Here is a 19,945-nt window from a genome sequence, read left to right as displayed (position 1 = left end):
TGTTATAGCAGTCTTAAAACTTAATTTTCAGAAATTTGAGGTTCAAACGTTCATGCAAATTTTTACACATGCATTTGCATGCCTTTTTTGAATGTGCAATTTACATAGCTCTACTTGTTAAATGGGCATGTGTATGAGGAGATGGACATTACAACCCACTTGCTAATATATTTGCCCAGTTTGCATGTTCAGTCATGATAAGTGGGCATGCAAAGAAGCTACACACATTTTGGAGCATCTCAACTTTCTGAAAAATCAAGCCTTTAATTACAGTATGTGACAATCAGTCTTCATGAAGCTAACATCACGGATGAATAATTTTCAGTAATATGGTGTCCTCCATTAAAGAGGCACGGAAATGCCTATTTTATACCTACATGTTAATTTCAAAGAGTAATTGACACCTTAAAAATAAAGCAACCAGTGGAAGAGCTTTCCATTATAGGAAGTTTCACAATGCTGAACTTAGCAAACGTGAAATCTGTACAATTTATGCTCATAAAAGCACTACATACAGTTTAACTGTAGTAAGTTTTAGAAGTGGTAAGAGATACATTATTAATCACAGTATCTTAAAGTGGGGAAATAGGATACAGGAAAGTTTAGTTACAGTATTTCTTAAATGAAAAACACTTACAACTTTCATAATAGATTTTTCCCATGCTATTGATTTCTGTAACTGCTGAATGCACAGCGCTACCTGTGCAGCACTGCGAGCTTCTGACAATGCCCTTCTCCATACCCTTAGCCCTGGAGCAATATCCTCTTCAATTCTGCATTGAAATACAGAGAAATTAAGTAGGTCACATCCATGTTTGCTGATCTCTGAACGTGGAACAATCATTATCACATTGAAAGCCAAGCAATGACAAAACGTACACAGCCAATAAGTATAAGGTTTAAGCAACTAAATTTGATGTAGTGCACAGACTGTGGCTACGTGCCTCAAAGCTTAGTCACAACCAGTTAAATGTAAGATAACTTTGCAGGATTATCAACATACATAACAAAAAATATTTACAAAGCACCATGCAGAATAACATGATCCATATGGATCACAGACATACAAGAAGATACATAGATAACAGGCAATAGAAAATAGGCTCCAATTAGCAAAGAAGCACAATAATTTTTCAAGTTAATCTCAATAACCTACCCGTCACCATCACCACTAATGGATGGTGCAGGAGCAGGGACAGTAACTGTGCCCACATTATCCAGTTTGATCTGAATGGTGGTACTTAAGGGGCTCTTCAGATACCTTCGCTCTATGTTCCGCTCCAAGTCAGCAAGCCTGGTTACAGCTATATCTAGAGGGTTGTCACTCTTCCGTTCTAGAGCACTGGTATTGCCTTCTTCTCCTCCAGCACATTCTCCATCATGCTTCTTATACAATTTAGTAAATGACTTATGTTCATAATATACCAGGTCTTCCCTCTCCGATGCAGGCTCGGGACACATCCAGCCCTATATTTAGTAGAGAGGTTTACACACATTGTTTGGTGCTGTAACTGGATTAGTGTGGGAATAATGCAGAGGTCAGCAAACTACGGCCCACGGGCCACATCTGGCCCACAGGACCCTCCTGCCCAGCCCGAGCTCCTGGCCCGGGAGGCTAACCCCCAGCCCCTCCCCTGCTGTTCCCCCTCCCCCGGAGCCTCAGCTCGCCCCGCTGCTGGCGCAATGCTCTGGGCGGTGGGCTGCGGGCTCCTGGGACAGCGTCACTGCAGAGCCCGGCCTGATCCGGTGCTCTGTGCTGCGCGGCTGTAGCGCCGCTAGCCACCGGTGCTCCAGGCAGCGCGGTAAGGGAGCAGGGGGGTTGGATAGAGGGCAGGGGAGTTCGGGATGGTGGTCAGGAGTGTGGATGGGGTCGGGGCAGTCAGAGGGCATGGAACAGGGGGGTTGAATGGGGGCAGGGGTTTGGGGAGCAGTCAGGAAGGAGGGGGGTTGGATGGGGCGGCAGGGGGCTGTCAGGGGATAGGGAAAAGGGGTGGGTTGGATGGGGCGGCGGGGGGCAGTCGGGGCGGGGATTCCAGGGTCAGTCAGGGGACAGGGAGAAGGGGGGGGAGATGGGGCAGGGGACTCGAGGGGCCATCAGGAAATGGGGGGCTTGGATGGGACAGGAGTCCCGGGGGTGGGCCGTCAGTGGGTTAGAAGCGGGGGCGGGGGGGAGGGGGAAGGAACCACACGTCCCTCCCCTAATTGGCCCTCCATACAATTTCCAAAACCCGATGCGGCCCTCAGGCCAAAAAGTTTGCCCACCCCTGGAATAATGGAATTTTGTATTGTATTAACCTAAAAAAATCAGGTACTGTCTTCTGCAAATGTCAGTAGTTAATCATCAGCTTTTTACCCCATCTTTCCCAAACAACTCAGATAATTAAAATTATGAATCCCAAAATATAAGCATAATCAAACCATTAGCAGAGTGGTCTCTCAGCAATAGCATTCTCTCTCAGAGCCCTCTGGAAGCATCAAGTTCCATTAGTCTCTGGTGGCAGACCACCACAACAGATTGCTGATGCTGACAGGAAGGACCCTGCCTGGTCCCAGACCTCAAACCACAGGAGACAATGTGCAACCCATGACATGGAAATAACATCCAGCTCTCAACTCTACTCCAGCCCAAACATCAGATCCAGATTGCAGCCAGACATATGAGCTGGGCCTACAATCATCTTGCATAACGCCATGATTGTAATAGTGACCAGAAAGTCCTGAGCTTCTTTAGACTCACAATCCATGTGGTATGTAGTTCCTCATATGCATGGGATGTATTCCATTATTCCACCAAAACAAAGAAGTTGAAATGGTCTTTTATTTATTTTAAAGAACAACAACAAACCACGCACGGGCATACAATGGCGGCACAAAGTGCTACAGCTAAATGGCTAGGCTAGCCCATATTTATCAAATCTTTGCAGTTAAAAACAGGTCATCACCCAAAATGGCATTATTCCCACCACAATGAAAGGCATAGGGCTCTGTGTGCTATAAGGGAATATTCTGGGGGCTGCCACTCTGAGGATCGTTATCCAAAGATTTAACTGTAATAAAAATAATACTGTAATCTACTTTTCCTTTTATGTTTGAAATAGGAAGAGAAAGGGAGAAAATATTCCAGCTTCTCTGATACAAATATAGTGAAATTATATTGGATTTGTTTCATTTGTGGACTATAAAATTAATGAGAAGGCAGTTATCCCTAACAGCAAAACAACTGCAAATACTGGTTTTCAATTCTTATTACTTTAACAACAACATTTTTGAAGAGGGATTTTACTGAAAGGCAGTTTTACCTTAACTTGCAAACTAGCTGATACAACTCTCCGTTCTAGGTCTTCCACCTGGTGAAGAATAGCCAGATCCATCTCCATTGCTTGCTCTTCTACTGACCAGTTCTCCACAATGTCTCGAGTTACCTGGTTTTCCTCGTTTTCATTTATTTCAATAATTGCAACTGTATTTGGGAGTCAAAAATGTATTATTTTATTTTAATTAACATTGTAACTGATTTTTGCAAACTCAAACCTGTTACTTAAAAAAGTGTTTAATGGTTGTTATAGGAACTTACTCTTAATGTATCTAATGTGAACGCTTAATTTTGTATTGATCTTGTCACATATGCTTAAAGAACTGCAATATCTAGAGTGAGGGCACATTGAGTATGCACTGCAGTATGTAGTACTGTGAAGGTTCTGGGCAGGCTGAAAAGATTGGCATAACTCAGTCAAGTCCCCAGGGCAAGGGTGACCAGATAGCAACTGTGATAAAATGGGACAGGGGGTGGGGAGTAATATGCTCCTATATAAGAAAAACTCCCAAAGAACAGGACTGTCCCTATAAAAACGGGACATCTGGTCAACCTACCCAGGACTATCTGTATTACGACAGAGCTCTCCAGAGCTACCCAGTATCAAGAGGCTACAAAGGTGTTTTAAAGACACTTTAGACCCCCTCCTCTCTGGCTGCAAGTTCTGTGTTGAAGCCAATATCCTTTTTTCATTAAAAGAAACATACTTAGTTAAGTGAACTAATTATTAGATATTGGCCTGAACCAAAAGCTCACATCTGGACAAGCCGAGCATTTGAGAAAGGACAGTTACCTGTTCCGTAACTGGCGTTCTTCGAGATGTGTTGCTCAGGTGTATTCCACAGTAGGTGTGCGTGCTCGCCACGTGCACCAGTGCCAGAAGTTTTTCCCTTAGCAGTACCCGTAGCGGGGAGCACTGCTGCGACCTGGAGTGGCGCTTCTATATCGCGCTATAAAGGGGGCTGCGCGCTCCCCACACCCTCAGTTCCTTCTTGCCAGACAACTCCAACAGAGAGGAAGGAGGGCGGGATGTGGAATACACCTGAGCAACACATCTCGAAGAACGCCAGTTACAGAACAGGTAACTGTCCTTTCTTCTTCAAGTGATTGCTCATGTGTATTCCACAGTAGGTGACTCCAAGCTATACCTGATGGAGGTGGGTAGGAGTTTAAGGGTTACCAGGGCGGAGTACCGCCCTACCAAACCCGGTGTCCTCCCGCGTTTGGGAGACGATCGTGTAGTCTGATGAAAAGGCATGGACAGAGGACCATGTAGCAGCCCTGCAGATGTCCCGAATGGGGACATGAGCCATGTAGGCAGCCAACAAGGCCTGAGCTCTCGTCGAATGAGCCTTCACTACAAGAGGCGGGGGAACCCCTGCCAAGTCGTAACACGTGCGTTTGCACAAGGTGATCCAGCGGGAGATCCGCTGGGTGGAAACCGGCTGCCCCCTCATGCGCTCGGCCAATGCAATGAAAAACTGAGGGGATTTCCGGAATGGGCTGGTTTGGTCTAAGTAAAAAGCCAGCGCTCTACGCACATCTAGCATGTGCAGGCGTTGTTCCTCATTGGAGGAATGGGGCTTAGGACAGAGGACTGGGAGGAAAATGTCCTGATCAATGTGAAAAGCCGAGACTACCTTTGGCAGAAAAGCCGGGTGCGGACGGAGCTGGAAGACCGTATATGGGGGTTCAGAGATCAGGGCCCTAAGCTCTGAGACCCAGCGGCTGAGGTGATAGCCACCAGGAACACCTAAACTGATAGTGGTCTCTCCCTACCAAGAAGCGGAGGAAGCGCCTGTGGCCCTCGAAAATATGGATATGGAAGAACGCATCCTGGAGGTCCAAGGCTGCGAACCAATCCCCCAGGTCTAGGGACGGAACAATAGAGGCCAGGGACACCATACGGAATTTGCAGCGGACCAGAAACTGGTTAAGATTCCGCAGGCCGAGGATGGGCCTGACCCCGCCTTTCGCCTTCGGTATCAGGAAATACCGGGAGTAAAACCCTCTCCACCGCGCCCAGGGTGAGGAGGCGCGTCACCTCCTGATTTAGAAGGAGGGCGTGCTCCAGGTCTACGGAGGATGGTGGGGTGGGGGTGAATCAAACTGCAGGATGTACCCCTGGGAGATGGTACTGGGGACCCACCAGTCCGATGTTATACGGGACCATTGCACTCGGAAGGCAGATAAACGGTTTCCAAAAACCAGCTTTATTAACTGGGGGGCTTCCCTGGCAACAGGCCCAGTGGCCCCCCACAAAAAGAGTCAAAAACGCCTCTACCCCTGCCTCTTGCTCTTCGAGGGGCCGGGGCGTGGGGCCGAACGGGACTGGCGCTGCGACCTGCACCTCTGCTCCCTAGGCCTCTTAGGCAGGGGCTTATATCTGACCCTTACGGGGGGAGCCAAGGGCTGCGGCCTGAGTTTGTCCATGGCTGGCGGGACATACAGGCTGAGAGTCTGCAGGGTGGTGCAGGAGTCCTTTATCTCATGCAGACGAATGTCCGTTTGGTCCGCAAACAGGGCTTTTCCGTCAAAGGGCAGGTCCTGCATGAGGGACTGGGATTCCATGGACAGCCCCGACAGCGAGAGCCACGATGCCCGCCGCATGGAGATAGCCGAGGCCATAGAACAAGCCGCTGTGTCGGCTGCATCTGACGCCGCCTGGAGCACCACTTTCGCCACTGCCGCACCTTCATCAACTAGAGCCTTGAATTCCTTCCTGTCCTTTTCTTGGAGCGAAAGCTCGAATTTCGGCAGAGACCCCCACAAGTTAAAATCATACCTGCTCAGGAGTGCTTGATGGTTTGCCACCCTGAGCTGGAAACTCAAAAGAAGAATAAACTTTTTTTCCCAAAAGTGTCTAGTCTCCTGGCGTCTTTATCCTTGGGGGTGGGTCCAGGCTGGCCGTGTCTTTCACGGTGGTTGACGGACTCCACGACCACTGAGTTCGGGGCAGGATGAGTGTACAACTACTCATGCCCCTTCGTTGGCACGAAGTACTTCCGCTCTGCCTTCTTAGAAATGGGTGGCAGAGAGGCAGGGGTTTGCCTGAACCCGATAGAAGTATTGGCTACCCCTTGGTGAAGCAGCAGGGCCACACGGCCCGGCCACACGGCCTGGTGCCGAGGAGGACAGGACATTAAACAAAGTGTCCAACGGCTCCTCCGTCTCCTCAGCCTGGAGCTGGAGATTTGCGGCTACACGTCAGAGAAGCTCTTGGTGAGCCTTAAATTCCTCCTGAGAAGGAGGAGGCAGTGCCGCTATGGACTCGTCCGGCACCAACAAGACGACTGGTACCGCCCCTAGGGCGTTGGGTGGTACCGTCGGGTCATACTCCGCGTCTGGGTCCGGGCACGGTGCCAGTGATTCGGTACCCGAGGTCTGCTCTCGGTGCCGGGACAGGGACGCCGAGTGGACCTGGGACGCCCCAGCCACTGAATGGGGCCTCGCCAGTGCGGGCGCTTGGGGCCATGGTGCCCACTGGCACCACTGTCCTTGCCAGGGCACCCCTTGCCACTGAGCCGTCTGAGGTCCTAGCAGAGCTGCTTGCTCTTGAGGGACAATGCGGCCCGGGGAGGGATGGCTGGGGCCCGAGACCGAAGTTACCGAGGAGCGCACGGTGCCGTACGAGCGGCTGGACCGATCACAGCCATGTCGGCTCCAAATGCGGGATTTGGACCTTGACCACGAGGCGATGTACACGTTGGAGGAGCTATGTCTGGAATCCCTTCGGCGACCATGGCTATGACGCCTCGGTGCCGGTGCAGGTCGGGATGCACTCCGAGTATGGCGCGCACCATGGTATGAGTGGCGATGCTGATGGCGTAGAGACCTGCTATCACTCTGAGTGGAAGAGGAACATCGACGCTTTCTGTCCCAGCGCCTGCGACCCCTCTGGGCAGAGGAAGACTCCGTAGACTCGCTCTCAGGCGACCCAGTCAACAGAGTGGAGATCTGCCGCGGGCTATGGAAAGGCCCCGCAGATCGAGCCAGGACCTCAACCTCTGACCTGGCAGGGGAGGGCTGGTGAGCGCCCAGCGGCGGCTTCCTTTGGGACCGGGTGCCCGACTCGGGCGGCATGCCCAGCACCAGCAGGACGAGGATATCACACGTTGCCTGAGCTGCCTCCGGCGTCGATGGCATCCTCACCGCCGGAGAGGCATGCGCGGATGGGGCCAGACTACTCCGCTCAACGTGAGTCGAAGGTCTGGGTCCCGAGGGGGATCGTGGGCTGCCCAACTCGGGTCCGGCCTCACCCCTGTCCTTGTCTCGGCATTGCTGGGTCTTGCCTTGTTTCTTAGCGGGGGAGTGGTGCCAACTGATGGATACGACTTCGCTCCGTGCCGAGGATGCGGTGCCCGGCGCGCCAGTGCCGGGGCCAATGCCGACTCCATAAGCAGGGCCCCCGGCGCGCCAGTGCCGGGGCCAATGCCGACTCCATAAGCAGGGCCCAGAGTCGGATATCTCATTCGCGCTTAGTCCGGCGCTTGAACGACTTACAGATTTTGCAGTGCTCACTTATGTGAGCCTCACCCAGACAGCGAAGACACGGAGTGTGGATCGCTTCTGGGCATGGAATTGCGACAGGAGTCGCACGACTTGAAGCCTGGGGCTCGGGGCATGCCCCGAGCCAGGCCACTAACTATAGAAAGCTATTTACGGTAGAAGATCGTAGTACTAAGGATAGACGCTACAGCAATGCTGGAGCACAAAGTTCCAACTACCTTCACTGGCAGCAAGAAGGATCTGAGGGTGGGGAGAGCGCGGAGCCCCCTTTACAGCGCGATATAGAGGCACCACTTCAGGGATCGCAGTGGGGCTCCCCCACTAAGGGTATTGCTAAGGGAAAAACTTCCAGCACCGGTGCACGTGGCGAGCATGCACACCTACTGTGGAATACACATGAGCAATCACTCGAAGAAGAACCTCTAATCTGGATCCAAATGTACCTCAGATTCACCTCTACTTATTATCCTTATGCCAATCAAACATTCATATCAGTTACATACCATCTTTGTTCTTGATGCAGGCCAAAGTAATGTAATCCATGTGTTTCTGTATTTGCTTCTGTAAGGCCTTCTCTCTTATTCCCCTGAGATGCAGTACTTTAAGCAAAGCTTTTAGGTCCTCTGGATCAATAATTCTCCACCAGCCAAATTGCATTTCTGAATCAAGACAAGTTTGTAAATCTTTTACAAGCATTTTAACATGAAGCACTATTACGATCAGATTTATTTCAAGAAATCATGCAAACAAATGTTCTGATAGTCCGGCAGCATTAGAGGAACTCAACATTTAGACAGTTCTGGCATATTACTGCATTATGCTTACCTTCTGGTATGGGTTTTGGGCTAGGATAATCTACTGGCTTGGCTACTTCAACTCCTGTAGAGGGAGCAGAAGCTGTTTTTTCAGTTTGTGGTACCGGTGATTCACTTTTACTTGTAGGAACATTGGGCGTCAAAAATGAATTACCATTTCCGTCTGACAATCCTAACCCTGATCCAACACTAGGTAAGGGAGATGAGAATGGAAGGTTTGAAGTAAGAACTCCTGTAGGCCATCCACAAAATTGAAGTCCCATTATAGGTAATCCAGTCTTCATCTGCTGTATTAAAAATATTTTTAAAAGATTACTATTAATTCTATTGCTAGTGTGGAGCTCCCAGAAACCTGGATTAGGATTAGTCAACCCTTGTGCTACGCATAATAAAACACAAAAGAGGCCTTGATCCCTGCCTTGAGTTTAAAAAGCTAAGATGCCAAATCACACAAACAGCTAGTAACCCTATATGGTGAATGTTTAGAAAACTGTTGATTCTGATGACCACATTTCTGAAAATTGCTATTTGTAGTTATCTTTTTTTCATTGAATTGCCAACTACCAATTGCCAACTTCTTTATACAAATACTAATGATTTGTAACAGTGCACACAAAAACACACAAATTGTTAATTTAAACATCCCTGTTTGCCTACTAATCTACCAATCTAAGTCTTTTTTGCAAATAGTACTCGGCAACATAAAAAACATTTCTAAGAATGAGCTACATTTTACAATAGTTTTAAAAAAAATACAAGGAACAAAGGTACAATTTCAATGGTATGATCAGCTCTCAGAGGGAATTTTGCCTGAGTAAGGACTGCTAGATCAGACACCTTAGATCGTAACTAAGTACCAACCTGAAGTGATGATAATGCAAAAGGACTTATTCCCATTGGACTCTGTACAGAGGTAGAAGTGATATGAGGAGATGGGACTGGTGAAGGTGATTTTGAGGGAGGATTTGAATGCAGAGTTAGCGAAGAAGAACCAGCTGGTGTATCTGAATGGGTAACTGATGCATCATCACATGGTAGTCTTGGTAAAAGGCTGAACCACTGTCTGCTCTTTTCTGTAAGAGTCTTTAACAACTGATCATTTGGAATTAATGGAGAATTGTAAAACTTCCCTGGCCCACTTGCAATGGGATTAAAAAGATTATTAGAATCTGACTTTTCAGAGCTGCTTTGTGATATGGGCTGAAGGCTGCAGAGAGAGTTTTTAGAGTTATTTTGATAAGATAGTGTGCACCCATTTGCTGCACTGCCATTGGGTTTTTGTGACATAATGTCAGATTCAGGAGGCATCTTTGCTACCTCCAACAGTTTGCTTAGCTTTGAAAAAGAGCCAGGCTTCTGTAGAAACAAATTAGTGTTATCCTTTTCCTTAAGCTCTTCTTTCTGCTCACAGTGACTTGTATTTATACAGTTTACTTTTTCCTCTGAGGTCTCAAACATCTCTTCTTTGATGTGTATACTTTCTGCTTTTTTTAACTTCTCTTTTTCTTTTGCAATTTCTTCTAGACCTGCAAAATTGAAAAAAAACGTAAACTTTAAATATCATAGGAGAACCATCTAACAAACCATTCCTGTAATCAGGAATATAAAGAATAACTTCATCAGTCACTTCCATGTGCTCTAGACCACCATGTACTCTATGAAATTGCCTTCAAGCTCTGAAAAATATTTTGTAAAAGGACACACAACACTCAAATACACTTTACACTGTACCTCCATGTGGACGAAATTTCACAGCCAACTCAAAATAGTTTGGAAAGAGGTTTATAACAAAAATGGTCATAGACCCTTCTCATAGTGTTGTAAATTGTATTGTGTTTTTTCCTCTCACCAAATCTAAAACAGATTTAAACTTTGCTATGTATCAGAGATGAAAAACTGGACCTACTGAAATCAGTAAAAACTCCTATTGAGTTCAACAAAGCCAGGATTTTGCCCCAGAAACTGCTAAAAGATTCACTTAACTTGCATACTGAACACCAATGAAATTCTGGAGGAGTTTGTCAGTTCTAATTTCTCTGGAAGGGACAAAATTTTTATAGCTTTGTGCTTGTAAAAGTTACCATTGACTACAGAATTACCAAAAAGTTTCATGTTCACACCAAGAGAGAAGGATATTTTCTTTTAAATTTATAGGCTATTTCCATAAACTCTCAGCCCTCCAGTTGGGGAAGAAATAAGAATGAAGACCCCCCCCCCCCCAAAAAAAAAATCTATTTCACAGATTGGATGTCTCCCAAAGATAGAAATAGGACATTAAAATTCACAATCCACCCAATTAATTTTTTAATTAAGAGAAAGCAGGGAATTTAATTACCAAATACTAGAGGCTACTTTTACCTGTTTTACTCATTATCTGAAATAAATTATTTGAAGAACCTACACAATATAATGATTGGGATCTACCGATAGCTAAGTAGATAGATGGATAGAATAGTTGAAATAGCTAAACAATTTACAATACAAAATGCTAAGGTTCAGAGTCCATGTCAGCTCGAATATCTTTGAGGTGGGGAAGGATCAGTTTTATAAATGGGGAAAAAATTGTTCTGTTCTCCCTTCTCTCCCATTCTCCAGTCAATCCTCTGTCTTCCTCTGCCCTTATTAACATATGTCAACAAGCATTAATAAGAATTTTCAAAAAGAACAAAAGAGGGGGAAATGGCACCGAACAGGGAGGAAAGAGAAGGGAAAGCACTCAGCATGGCAGCCATTTGTTTGCTTAGTTTCTGCATCAGTTAGTGCAGCTGCATAATTACAGATAAACAGGGCCCCTATTTATCGTCTATGGCTGGTAACACCTGCAGGGGTTATTTGCACATTCTGCAAAACCAGAATAATTTCAACAAGGAAAAAAGCACAATTGCAAGGAAAATGTACTGCTATAATTTTGCATCTCTCTTTCTGAATTTTTAATGCACCCACCACTCTAGTAATGTATCTGAGTACCAACAATGTTGAATTTACCAAGAGATCCAAAATGGGCCTGACAGGAAGAAACAATTTAGGGAACTGTGCAGGTAAAAGCTTTAGAGGGAGGTATTTCTGATAACTGGACAGATGGCTTAGTGTTTTATGCATCAAGTTTCCAGTTACCTACACCCAGGAACCATAGGTTTCAAAACTCAGCAGGGCCAACTCAGACTTTCATCCTTCTGAGGTAATAAACTGACTACTATGCAATTTACTGAAAAGGGGATGAAGTGGGCAAGGAGACATCTTGCAGCTGAGATCTTAAAAAAAGAAGTACCATTGATCTGCATGGACCTTAACAATCCCTCTAGACTAATTTATAAGAATATGGGTCTGTCCTGGTGTTTTTGGCCAAAATTTCTGTGCACTGTTTCATTAGCACCTCCAAAGAGGTATCCACAAGTACTCCTGTTCTTTTTGCGGATACAGACTAACATGGCTGCTACTTTGAAATCTAGTTCAGTGGTTCTCTATGCATATAGTTTGTCAAGCTCTTTAGGATTCTCTATGCTAAAATACACTATGTGAAATATTATTACAGTACAATAGATAAGACTTTGGAAAATAGGAAAAGGAACACAAGCACTACAGCATTTGATAGTCAACTTCTATTTCCATACAACTTTTGGTGTTTTCACAGCAGTTTCTAATTCAGAGCATAATATAATCAGGGGATGGTGAAAGAGAGGCCCTACAGAGCACACACAATATTAGCAAGCTACTTTTGGGATCATGATTAGGTTTAAGTGAGACTTTGTGATTCAGGTTTGAAGTCAAATCAGGGCTCAGGTTTCACTTAGACTGTACTGAAATCTTTGGGGATGTGTGTGAGATAGGGTTACCATACGTCCGGATTTTCCCGGACATGTCCGGCTTTTGGGGGCTCAAATCCCCGTCCGGGGGGAAATCCCCAAAAGCCGGGCATGTCTGGGAAAATCGGGAGGGCTCGGTGGTGCTCGGCTGGGGCCGGCGGTGCGGGGCCGGGGGCATGGTGCCGGGCCGGGAACCAGGGGCGCAGTGCCGGGCCAGGGTCACATTGCCAGGCCGGGCGCGGGGCCGGACGGGGAGCCGGGGGCGCGGTGCCGGGCCGGGAGCCGGGCCCGCGGGGCCGGGGAGCCGATCAGCCGGGCCGGCGGGGAGCCGGTCAGCCGGGCCGGCGGGGAGCCGGGCCGGCGGGGAGCCGGTCAGCCGGGCCGGCGGGGAGCCGGGCCCGCGGGGAGCCGGTCAGCCGGGCCCGCGGGGAGCCGGTCAGCTGGGGGGTGTGCCGGGCCGCCGGGGGCCGGCAGTGCTGGGCGGGCCGGGGGTGGTCGGCCGGGGGCCGGGGCCGGCACCCCAGGGCCCGAGCCGACCCAGGCTGGAAACGCCGGGGGGGCCAGCCTGGGCCGCGCCTCCCCCCACACCCCCATTACCTGCTTCAGGCTTCCCGCGAATCAAATGTTCGCGGGAAGCAGGGGAGGGGGCGGAGACTTTGGGGAGGGGGCGGGGTTGGGGCGGGGGTGTGGGCGGGGCTGGGGGCGGGGCCGTGGAGTGTCCTCCATTTGGAGGCACAGAATATGGTAACCCTAGTGTGAGAGATACCTAGAATGCATCTTCTGAGGAGTTCTTCGAGAGATTTTTGCAATCTTGGGCCAAAATCTTGTGAAAATGGTGGATTTTGGCTGCAACCAAACCAGAACTGAAAAATGGATCTGTTCTGGAACCAAAATCATGGGTTGGGTCTATATCCAGGAATTCTAATGAGTGAATTCTAAAATTGACATGCATCTAGACTTAGGTTAATTTAAAAAAAAAAGTTTGTAGAATTGGTCTATATTAACTATCAAAATCAGCAAACTCCATTTAAATTTTAATAAAATAGACTTTAATGTCTCCTGGAGGGAAATTCAAGTCACTCAGAAAAAAAGAGGAGCATAAAACCATATTATGGGTTAATAAAGAAATTATTGTTTTAGCAGAGAACTGAAAAGAGAGTATCTTATTGTATAACAATCATGTTCCATTTTATTTCACAGCATATATGTAATCTCTAAACACAAAACATTCTGAATATCTGCATAAATCCTGGGAGAATTAAAATAGACAAAAGTAAATGCTTCTTTTTCCTACATTCTGTGGTCAACCTCCAGAATTCATTGCCAAGGAAAATATAGAGAAATAGTTTAGCAACTGTCAAGGCTGATTCCCCACACTAAGGTGTGGGCCCGCAAGGATTCTAAAAATTAATACTGGCCACTCCAGGCTGGTATTAAACTCCCAAGGTCACAGCTTCTCTCTGAACTTGGATGGGTAGATTCTGCCACCACCCAAATGCAAAAAACCCTTTGGAATCCAGAAAGGCACACTTGGGAATTCCTTCCTGTGGCGTACCCTCAAGCCCTTTCACACCCCCACCAGGGAAGAGCTGAGAAAGAAAAACACAGAAAGCAGCTGTTGCCACCAGCTAACTAAAAACATGTGCATAAACCTCTTAAGACACAAAAATCCAAATCCTGTTCTTAAAAAAAGGTAAATTTTATTAAAAACAAAAAGAAAGAAAATACATCTGAAAACTCAGGCGATTGCTAGATTTTTAAAAGAGCAATTCCAAAAATTAAGCACCCAAAATAGTTTCTGGGGGTTCAGCTTAAAGGTTACAAGCAACAAAAGCATCTGGGGTTAGCACAGAGGAATTCACAAGCCATAAAAAATAAACAGAATAAACTTAATTGCGTCTTTCTACACATTTTCTGATCTACTTACATATTATCTGGGTTCCAAATAAGCAATTCTAGGTCTGACTTTGATGATTTTCATACCTGGCCTTCAGCTTCTCACAGCGTAACTGCTGCCCTGTTCCCCTCTTCTCCAGAGAGAGTAACAACAGACACACTGACAAAGGGAAATTTTTCCCCAATTTTAAACAGTTCTAGCCCTCCCATTGGCTCTTTTGGTCAGGTGCCCACCCCCTTCTTTTTATCTATGGGCTTTTTTAACCCTTTATAGGAAAAGCAAGTAGAGAACAGCTACCAAGAGGTATTTTATAGCTAACTGGCTGGCTGGGTATCCATAAAAGGAAGCTCCCCCCATCCCCCTTCATTTATCACAGCAACATTAAAGGATTTCATATGCAGCTACACTAGCTAAATCAAAAATTAACATAAAGATATTAATTCTCTGTTTCAAGGGATAAATTAACCAACTAAAAATCAGAAAAACTCCCCTTAGCTTCATCAAACAGCACTGCACAAATAACGAGGGCTATCACGGGTTAGTTTTCAGCCTTCTCCTGAAGGTAACAGGCCATTTTTGGAGACACAGATAACAGACTAGATGCACAGGCAGTATACTTTTGTATGGCAATTTCTACGATTACTCCTTTATGGTACTTACCTTCACCACTTTCCATGCCTTCCACAAAAATACCCCCACATTGGGGTAGAATCCAATACCGGCGTCTGTAACGATCCTGACCAAACATCATTGACCGTAAAGAGTGAGAGGCTTCAAATAACTTCCTTCTGTATTGGCTTTGTTGCTGTTTAAAAAAAGGGGGGGGGAGGGGAGGTGAAGGATTATAATTCAGTGGGGGAAAAAAATCAGTTGATACAGTATAAAATATCTGTTCGGGCAAGGCCAAATGACAGCTCAGTGGCCACATGAGCATACCGTTTTCCAGACAGTTTACTTGGGATATTTCACATAACTGTTTTATCTAAAAAGCCAAATTGTATTTAAATAATCAGCTCGGGCACTCTTTGATATATCCTAAATTTATCAGCTTCACTGTAAGGATGCATTCTGCAGTAGTATGTTCTGTATTTTAATACCAACATTCAGAGAACAATAGAATCCATGATTTCATTGCACTGGAACAGCCAAAATCCTATCAATTATGCAATACAGTAAATGGTGTTCAGAGTGCTGAAGCTACCCAGCGCAACGTGAGATTCTGTGGCTCCTGATGAGAAACTAATGAATATTTCAATTGGCTTAGATAAATGAGTTCAGTAATATCTGAGCATAAAGCCTGTATTCAAACACAGAAAGTACTCTTTGGGAGGAGTGGAGGAATCTAACAGGAATTTCAGTTAGTCTACCCACTCCTTCCTCCACTAAACTGGCACTCTTGGAAGCAGTGTAGAATTCCCAGAACTAGGTGTTTATTGCAGCTGGGAGCAGTAGACAAACCAATGACAAAGCCTGAAAGGATGAACTCTCTTTAAATAAATAAAATAAGTATGCTATAGTATCCAAATTCGTCAAATTTCCCCCATTCTATTCTCCTTATCTACTAACCTGTTTCCCTTCCTATACCGACTGCCATTATCTAAACACCTGATTCTACTGTGCTTCTCAAAAACGTATGCAACTCTTCAGAAACTGAATAAGCAACTATTCATGTCTATGCCGTTTTGGGCCATACTCTAGGCACCTGGCTATTTTAGAATTCAGGAATGGTCTTCACCATTACAAGGTTCAGAACAAATTTGACTTGTCTTCCTTACCAAAAAGTAGCCTATAAATCCTACAAATTTATAGAGGGACTGATATTGTGGAGGTTTCTTGCAAATTTCTTTGTGCTATTATCTTAAGTATATGTCACCTCTAGTCTATTCTTCTTTGTTTTCATCTTTCCTTTCCCTACAACATCACAGTGCTTTTAATACCCCATAGTATTTCTATGGCCAATGGCAGCGCTCACTCCAGAAATCCTATAGAAGTATATTCACATTTAACCCTAATTATATTACCTCCATCCTCTGGAAAACATAAAGCTATTAATTCTAGAGCTCACCCTTTAACTGGTGGTGACAAGTACACTTAGCACCCCATGTGCTTAATTTAAAAGCAAAGACCCGAGTTAACTGGTCTCCCCTCTACAATGCCTGGGAACTAGGTTCTGAAGGTCAACCAACAGCAAGAGAGAGCAGGTAAATACAGATCACAATTGAAAGGGAAAACCACATACAGGACATTTCAGGAGAGCGGGTTTCTTTGTATTAATTTAGATGGAATATATGGGCTAAAGTTGTTAACGTGACCCTGACGGTCCAACATTAAGCACTTTTAAATAAGGTTCGGGTTTCGTCCTGCTTACTACATGGCAATCACACGATTAAAAATACTTTTAACCTTTCATTAAAGATACAGAAAATAAGGGAAAACAGTTACAGCATTTGAAATGTAAAGCATTAAATAAGACTTTCATTTTAACAACATCCCTTGTTCTCTCTCTCTCTTTAGCTGAAGAGAGTTTTCAGAAAGAAAAAACAGTCTTTTAAATGGTATCAAGGAGGGTAACAACTGTCCTTTGGGGGAAAAGAGACATTAGTTAGCTGAGATGGGCTGGGGCTGTTACTGTTGCTGTTGTTGAAGTCCAATCTCATTTCCTCAGACAACAAACACGCAAAAGGAGAGAGAACAGAACAGCAAAGACAGAAAATGCACCTTCTGTCTCTGGTGTTGACTTTCACTTGCAATCTCACTATGGAAAAACAGCCATGGCACACGGTCTTATGAGCCACTCTGAGACCTGGCAAACTTGTACAACCATTGGCCTGTTTCGGTACTGCTTTTAGTTGCCACTTTCTGGTCACAAGCTTACAGCAGTGTTGCAAAATATACAGTCTTGGCTGGCTAAGCCAGACTCTTATTTAAAAAGAGGCAAAAGGAGACAGGAAAGAAAAGAAATAAGGTGGGGAAGGAAAAGAACACACAGGGGCTGGGTGGAGGTGGCAAAGTCACACATCCCAGCTGGTGTTTGGGATTTAGCTGGAGCTGGCAGAGGCAGTGATGTCATCTGGGTAGGTCTCTCTGCCCTAGTCTGGCCAGGACATCTCTCAGGATCAAGATGATGAAGGCCTGGGGTCCCACAATATGGTGGGGGTGGCAGCCATGATGGTGAAGCTCGCTCCAATGGCCAATTTTTCTCCTTAAAGTCTCTTTCTCTCCAAAAATGGAGTGGTGGGTACAATAGCCCGTCGCCTCATTATTTTGTCCACACAATTGCACCTAAATTTCCAACACACCAACATTCTTGTTCCCTGATCTCTGATTCTACACTTTTCTTGTTTAGCAAGCATTATTTTAACACAGTCCTTGAGTTGTATCAGTAGGCCTTTTTGTTTCCACTAATTCTGTCTTGCATTGGCAACTTTTTCTATCAACATTTGTAGTTATAGGTTATTGTGATACTTTATGAACTTCTACTCAGTTTTCACAGTTGAGATCACAATTAGGGTAAATTTGTAGGTCCAAGTATCACAAAAGACCCCACTATCAAGTACTCACCAAGGACTAAGGAAAAAGACACCTAAAGAAGGGTTGCTGGTAAACTGATATCCTGTGAGAGTGAAAGTAAAAACATCAGCAGTAGGTAAGTTGGGAGCTGATTAACTGGAAGTAAAAGCACTAGTTAGAAGGTTAGGGAGTTGAGGAAATATGCGACGGTTGGGAATCAACCACAAGTGCATGGAGAATGGGAGGAAAAGCAACAATGGGAAGATGAGCTGCGATCTTTGTCTCCTTCTGACCTGTGAAAGAAACCCATGCAGAGAAAGCACTAGAGGCAGAAAAAACAGATAAGACAGACACTAAAATTGATGGAAATCTCTTACCTTGGTGAGTTTTTCAATCTGTTTCTCTAACTCTTCAACACTTGCTGCCTGGTCCCCATCATCCTACACCCAATAAATACATGATAGTTTATTTCAGGATAATGTAATGCCTACATCCTACTAATGCTACAGTACAAGAGCTTCATGTAACAAATATATCATGTCGAATCTGTGGGACAAATTCTTCCCTAAGACATGGATGCATTGGGGAGGGAGGGATGGAGCTGTGTGCAGACGTTGGAACTATTTGTTTGTGGAACATATGTGACTATGCCAAATATATCTTTACTTCTACAAAAGTATTATAAATCTTCCTTCCCCAGATGTATATGTATGGGGAGAGTTGGTGGACAGTTGATTTTGTTAAGACTTTGTCCTTTCACAGGAAAAAAATAATTCACCTTGCAAGTACACACTTAAAACGATAATTTAGTTTATTAGGTTTCATAAAGTTTTGTGTTCTTTTACATTCATTTTTGAGTGATTTTCTCACATTAAATAATGGAATAATGTCAGAATCTGATCAATCTTTGGAGAGAGAGAATTTGGAGTCTTCTTTCAATATTCACAAGAAAATGCAAAGCCACTTTAAATGACAAAAATGTGTATGGGAAATACTAGTATTGCTATTATTGATTTTTAAAGAGATACTTCTATCATTGAAAACTGTAAGCTTTAAATTCTTCTTGATGAAATTACAGCTAGAAATAAGGATAATTTCCATAAGAATTTTAATTAAATTCAGTGAGCCCTTGGCGAACTATAGTACGGTTCTAAGAGAGTTCTATAACTTTCCTGGGAAGTCTCAATTACCCCTCACCCTGAAGCAGAAGATAGTAGCCTCCCCTATGGGATTCTTTGTGCAAACAGCTGAAATTATACCTCATATACTTTAAAGGTGAACTGAAAAGCAAAAATGAAATTAGAGTTAAACCCAGACATGTGTTAAATTCCAACAATAACCATGATGGGGTGGTATGAGGAAGGGAGGCATTCCACACAGAAATAAGATTTCATTAATCTTTACAAAATTGTTCGAACCTTTTGTGAAATTCTTTTTGTACTTCTTGACTCACAAATGCAGCATTGTGAAACATCACACATAACGTGGGTTGCAATGGGACTTTCTGGGATATCTTAAGTGAACCAGAAAGCACCAAGACTTTTTCACACAGTTAAAAATAATTAGAAAAGGTTAGTTAAAGGTATTGAATGTCCCCCACTCCTGGTACCCAGCCTGGTCACTATGGTATTTAGGGAAAACTCTCAAATTTCATCTTTGCATTTAATGACATCAGAAGTCTGTAGTATTGATTGATATGGCTGTGAGTTAAAGAAGACACACAGGTCCATGGAGTCTTCCAATCTTCACAGATAAGACTTTATGAAGTAAGTCTTCCTGCTTAAACATTATTGTCTACTGTCCTTTTTTTGCACGCTATCCGTATTTTGTATTTTCAAGGGGATTGCATTTCTAAAGGTTCACTCTTTTTGCTTACAGGACCATTCACACACAAAGATTTTCTGGCAGTATCTCCTATATTCACTCACAAGGACAGAAAGACAGCAGGAAGGGATTACTGTAATTCCATACAGAATCCAGAATGGTGGCCAGAAGGAGAGTTCCTACAGCTGATGTTTAGTTTTTAATCAAAGGTATCTGTATGGATTTGAGTGTAACCACTAGTTTGCATATCAAGCACTGTGCAAACATTAATCAT

The 19,945-nt window shown here is 44.9% G+C and overlaps 1 protein-coding gene across 24 annotated transcripts in view; it reads right to left on the bottom strand.

The window, feature by feature from the left end:
• The window catches only part of BAZ2B (bromodomain adjacent to zinc finger domain 2B), a 272,137-nt gene that overhangs the window by 26,698 nt on the left and 225,494 nt on the right, over positions 1-19,945 (bottom strand). For 15 of the 24 annotated variants that reach the window (XM_054043380.1, XM_054043382.1, XM_054043389.1 and 12 more), the window contains 8 exons: positions 18,225-18,287; positions 14,998-15,142; positions 9,499-10,163; positions 8,648-8,924; positions 8,326-8,481; positions 3,300-3,460; positions 1,157-1,467; positions 638-773 (listed from right to left, as the gene is read on the bottom strand). In XM_054043380.1, the coding sequence (XP_053899355.1) occupies positions 638-773; positions 1,157-1,467; positions 3,300-3,460; positions 8,326-8,481; positions 8,648-8,924; positions 9,499-10,163; positions 14,998-15,142; positions 18,225-18,287 (1,914 nt within the window). The remainder of the gene's footprint in view (positions 1-637; positions 774-1,156; positions 1,468-3,299; positions 3,461-8,325; positions 8,482-8,647; positions 8,925-9,498; positions 10,164-14,997; positions 15,143-18,224; positions 18,288-19,945) is intronic. The other 9 variants (XM_054043395.1, XM_054043400.1, XM_054043402.1 and 6 more) reach the window with 3 other exon arrangements.

Source organism: Malaclemys terrapin, chromosome 11 (genome assembly GCF_027887155.1).
Source record: "Malaclemys terrapin pileata isolate rMalTer1 chromosome 11, rMalTer1.hap1, whole genome shotgun sequence".
NCBI lineage: Eukaryota > Metazoa > Chordata > Testudines > Emydidae > Malaclemys > Malaclemys terrapin.
The sequence above is the reverse complement of the archived record's forward strand: the minus strand, read 5'-3'. Positions and strand labels throughout refer to the sequence as shown.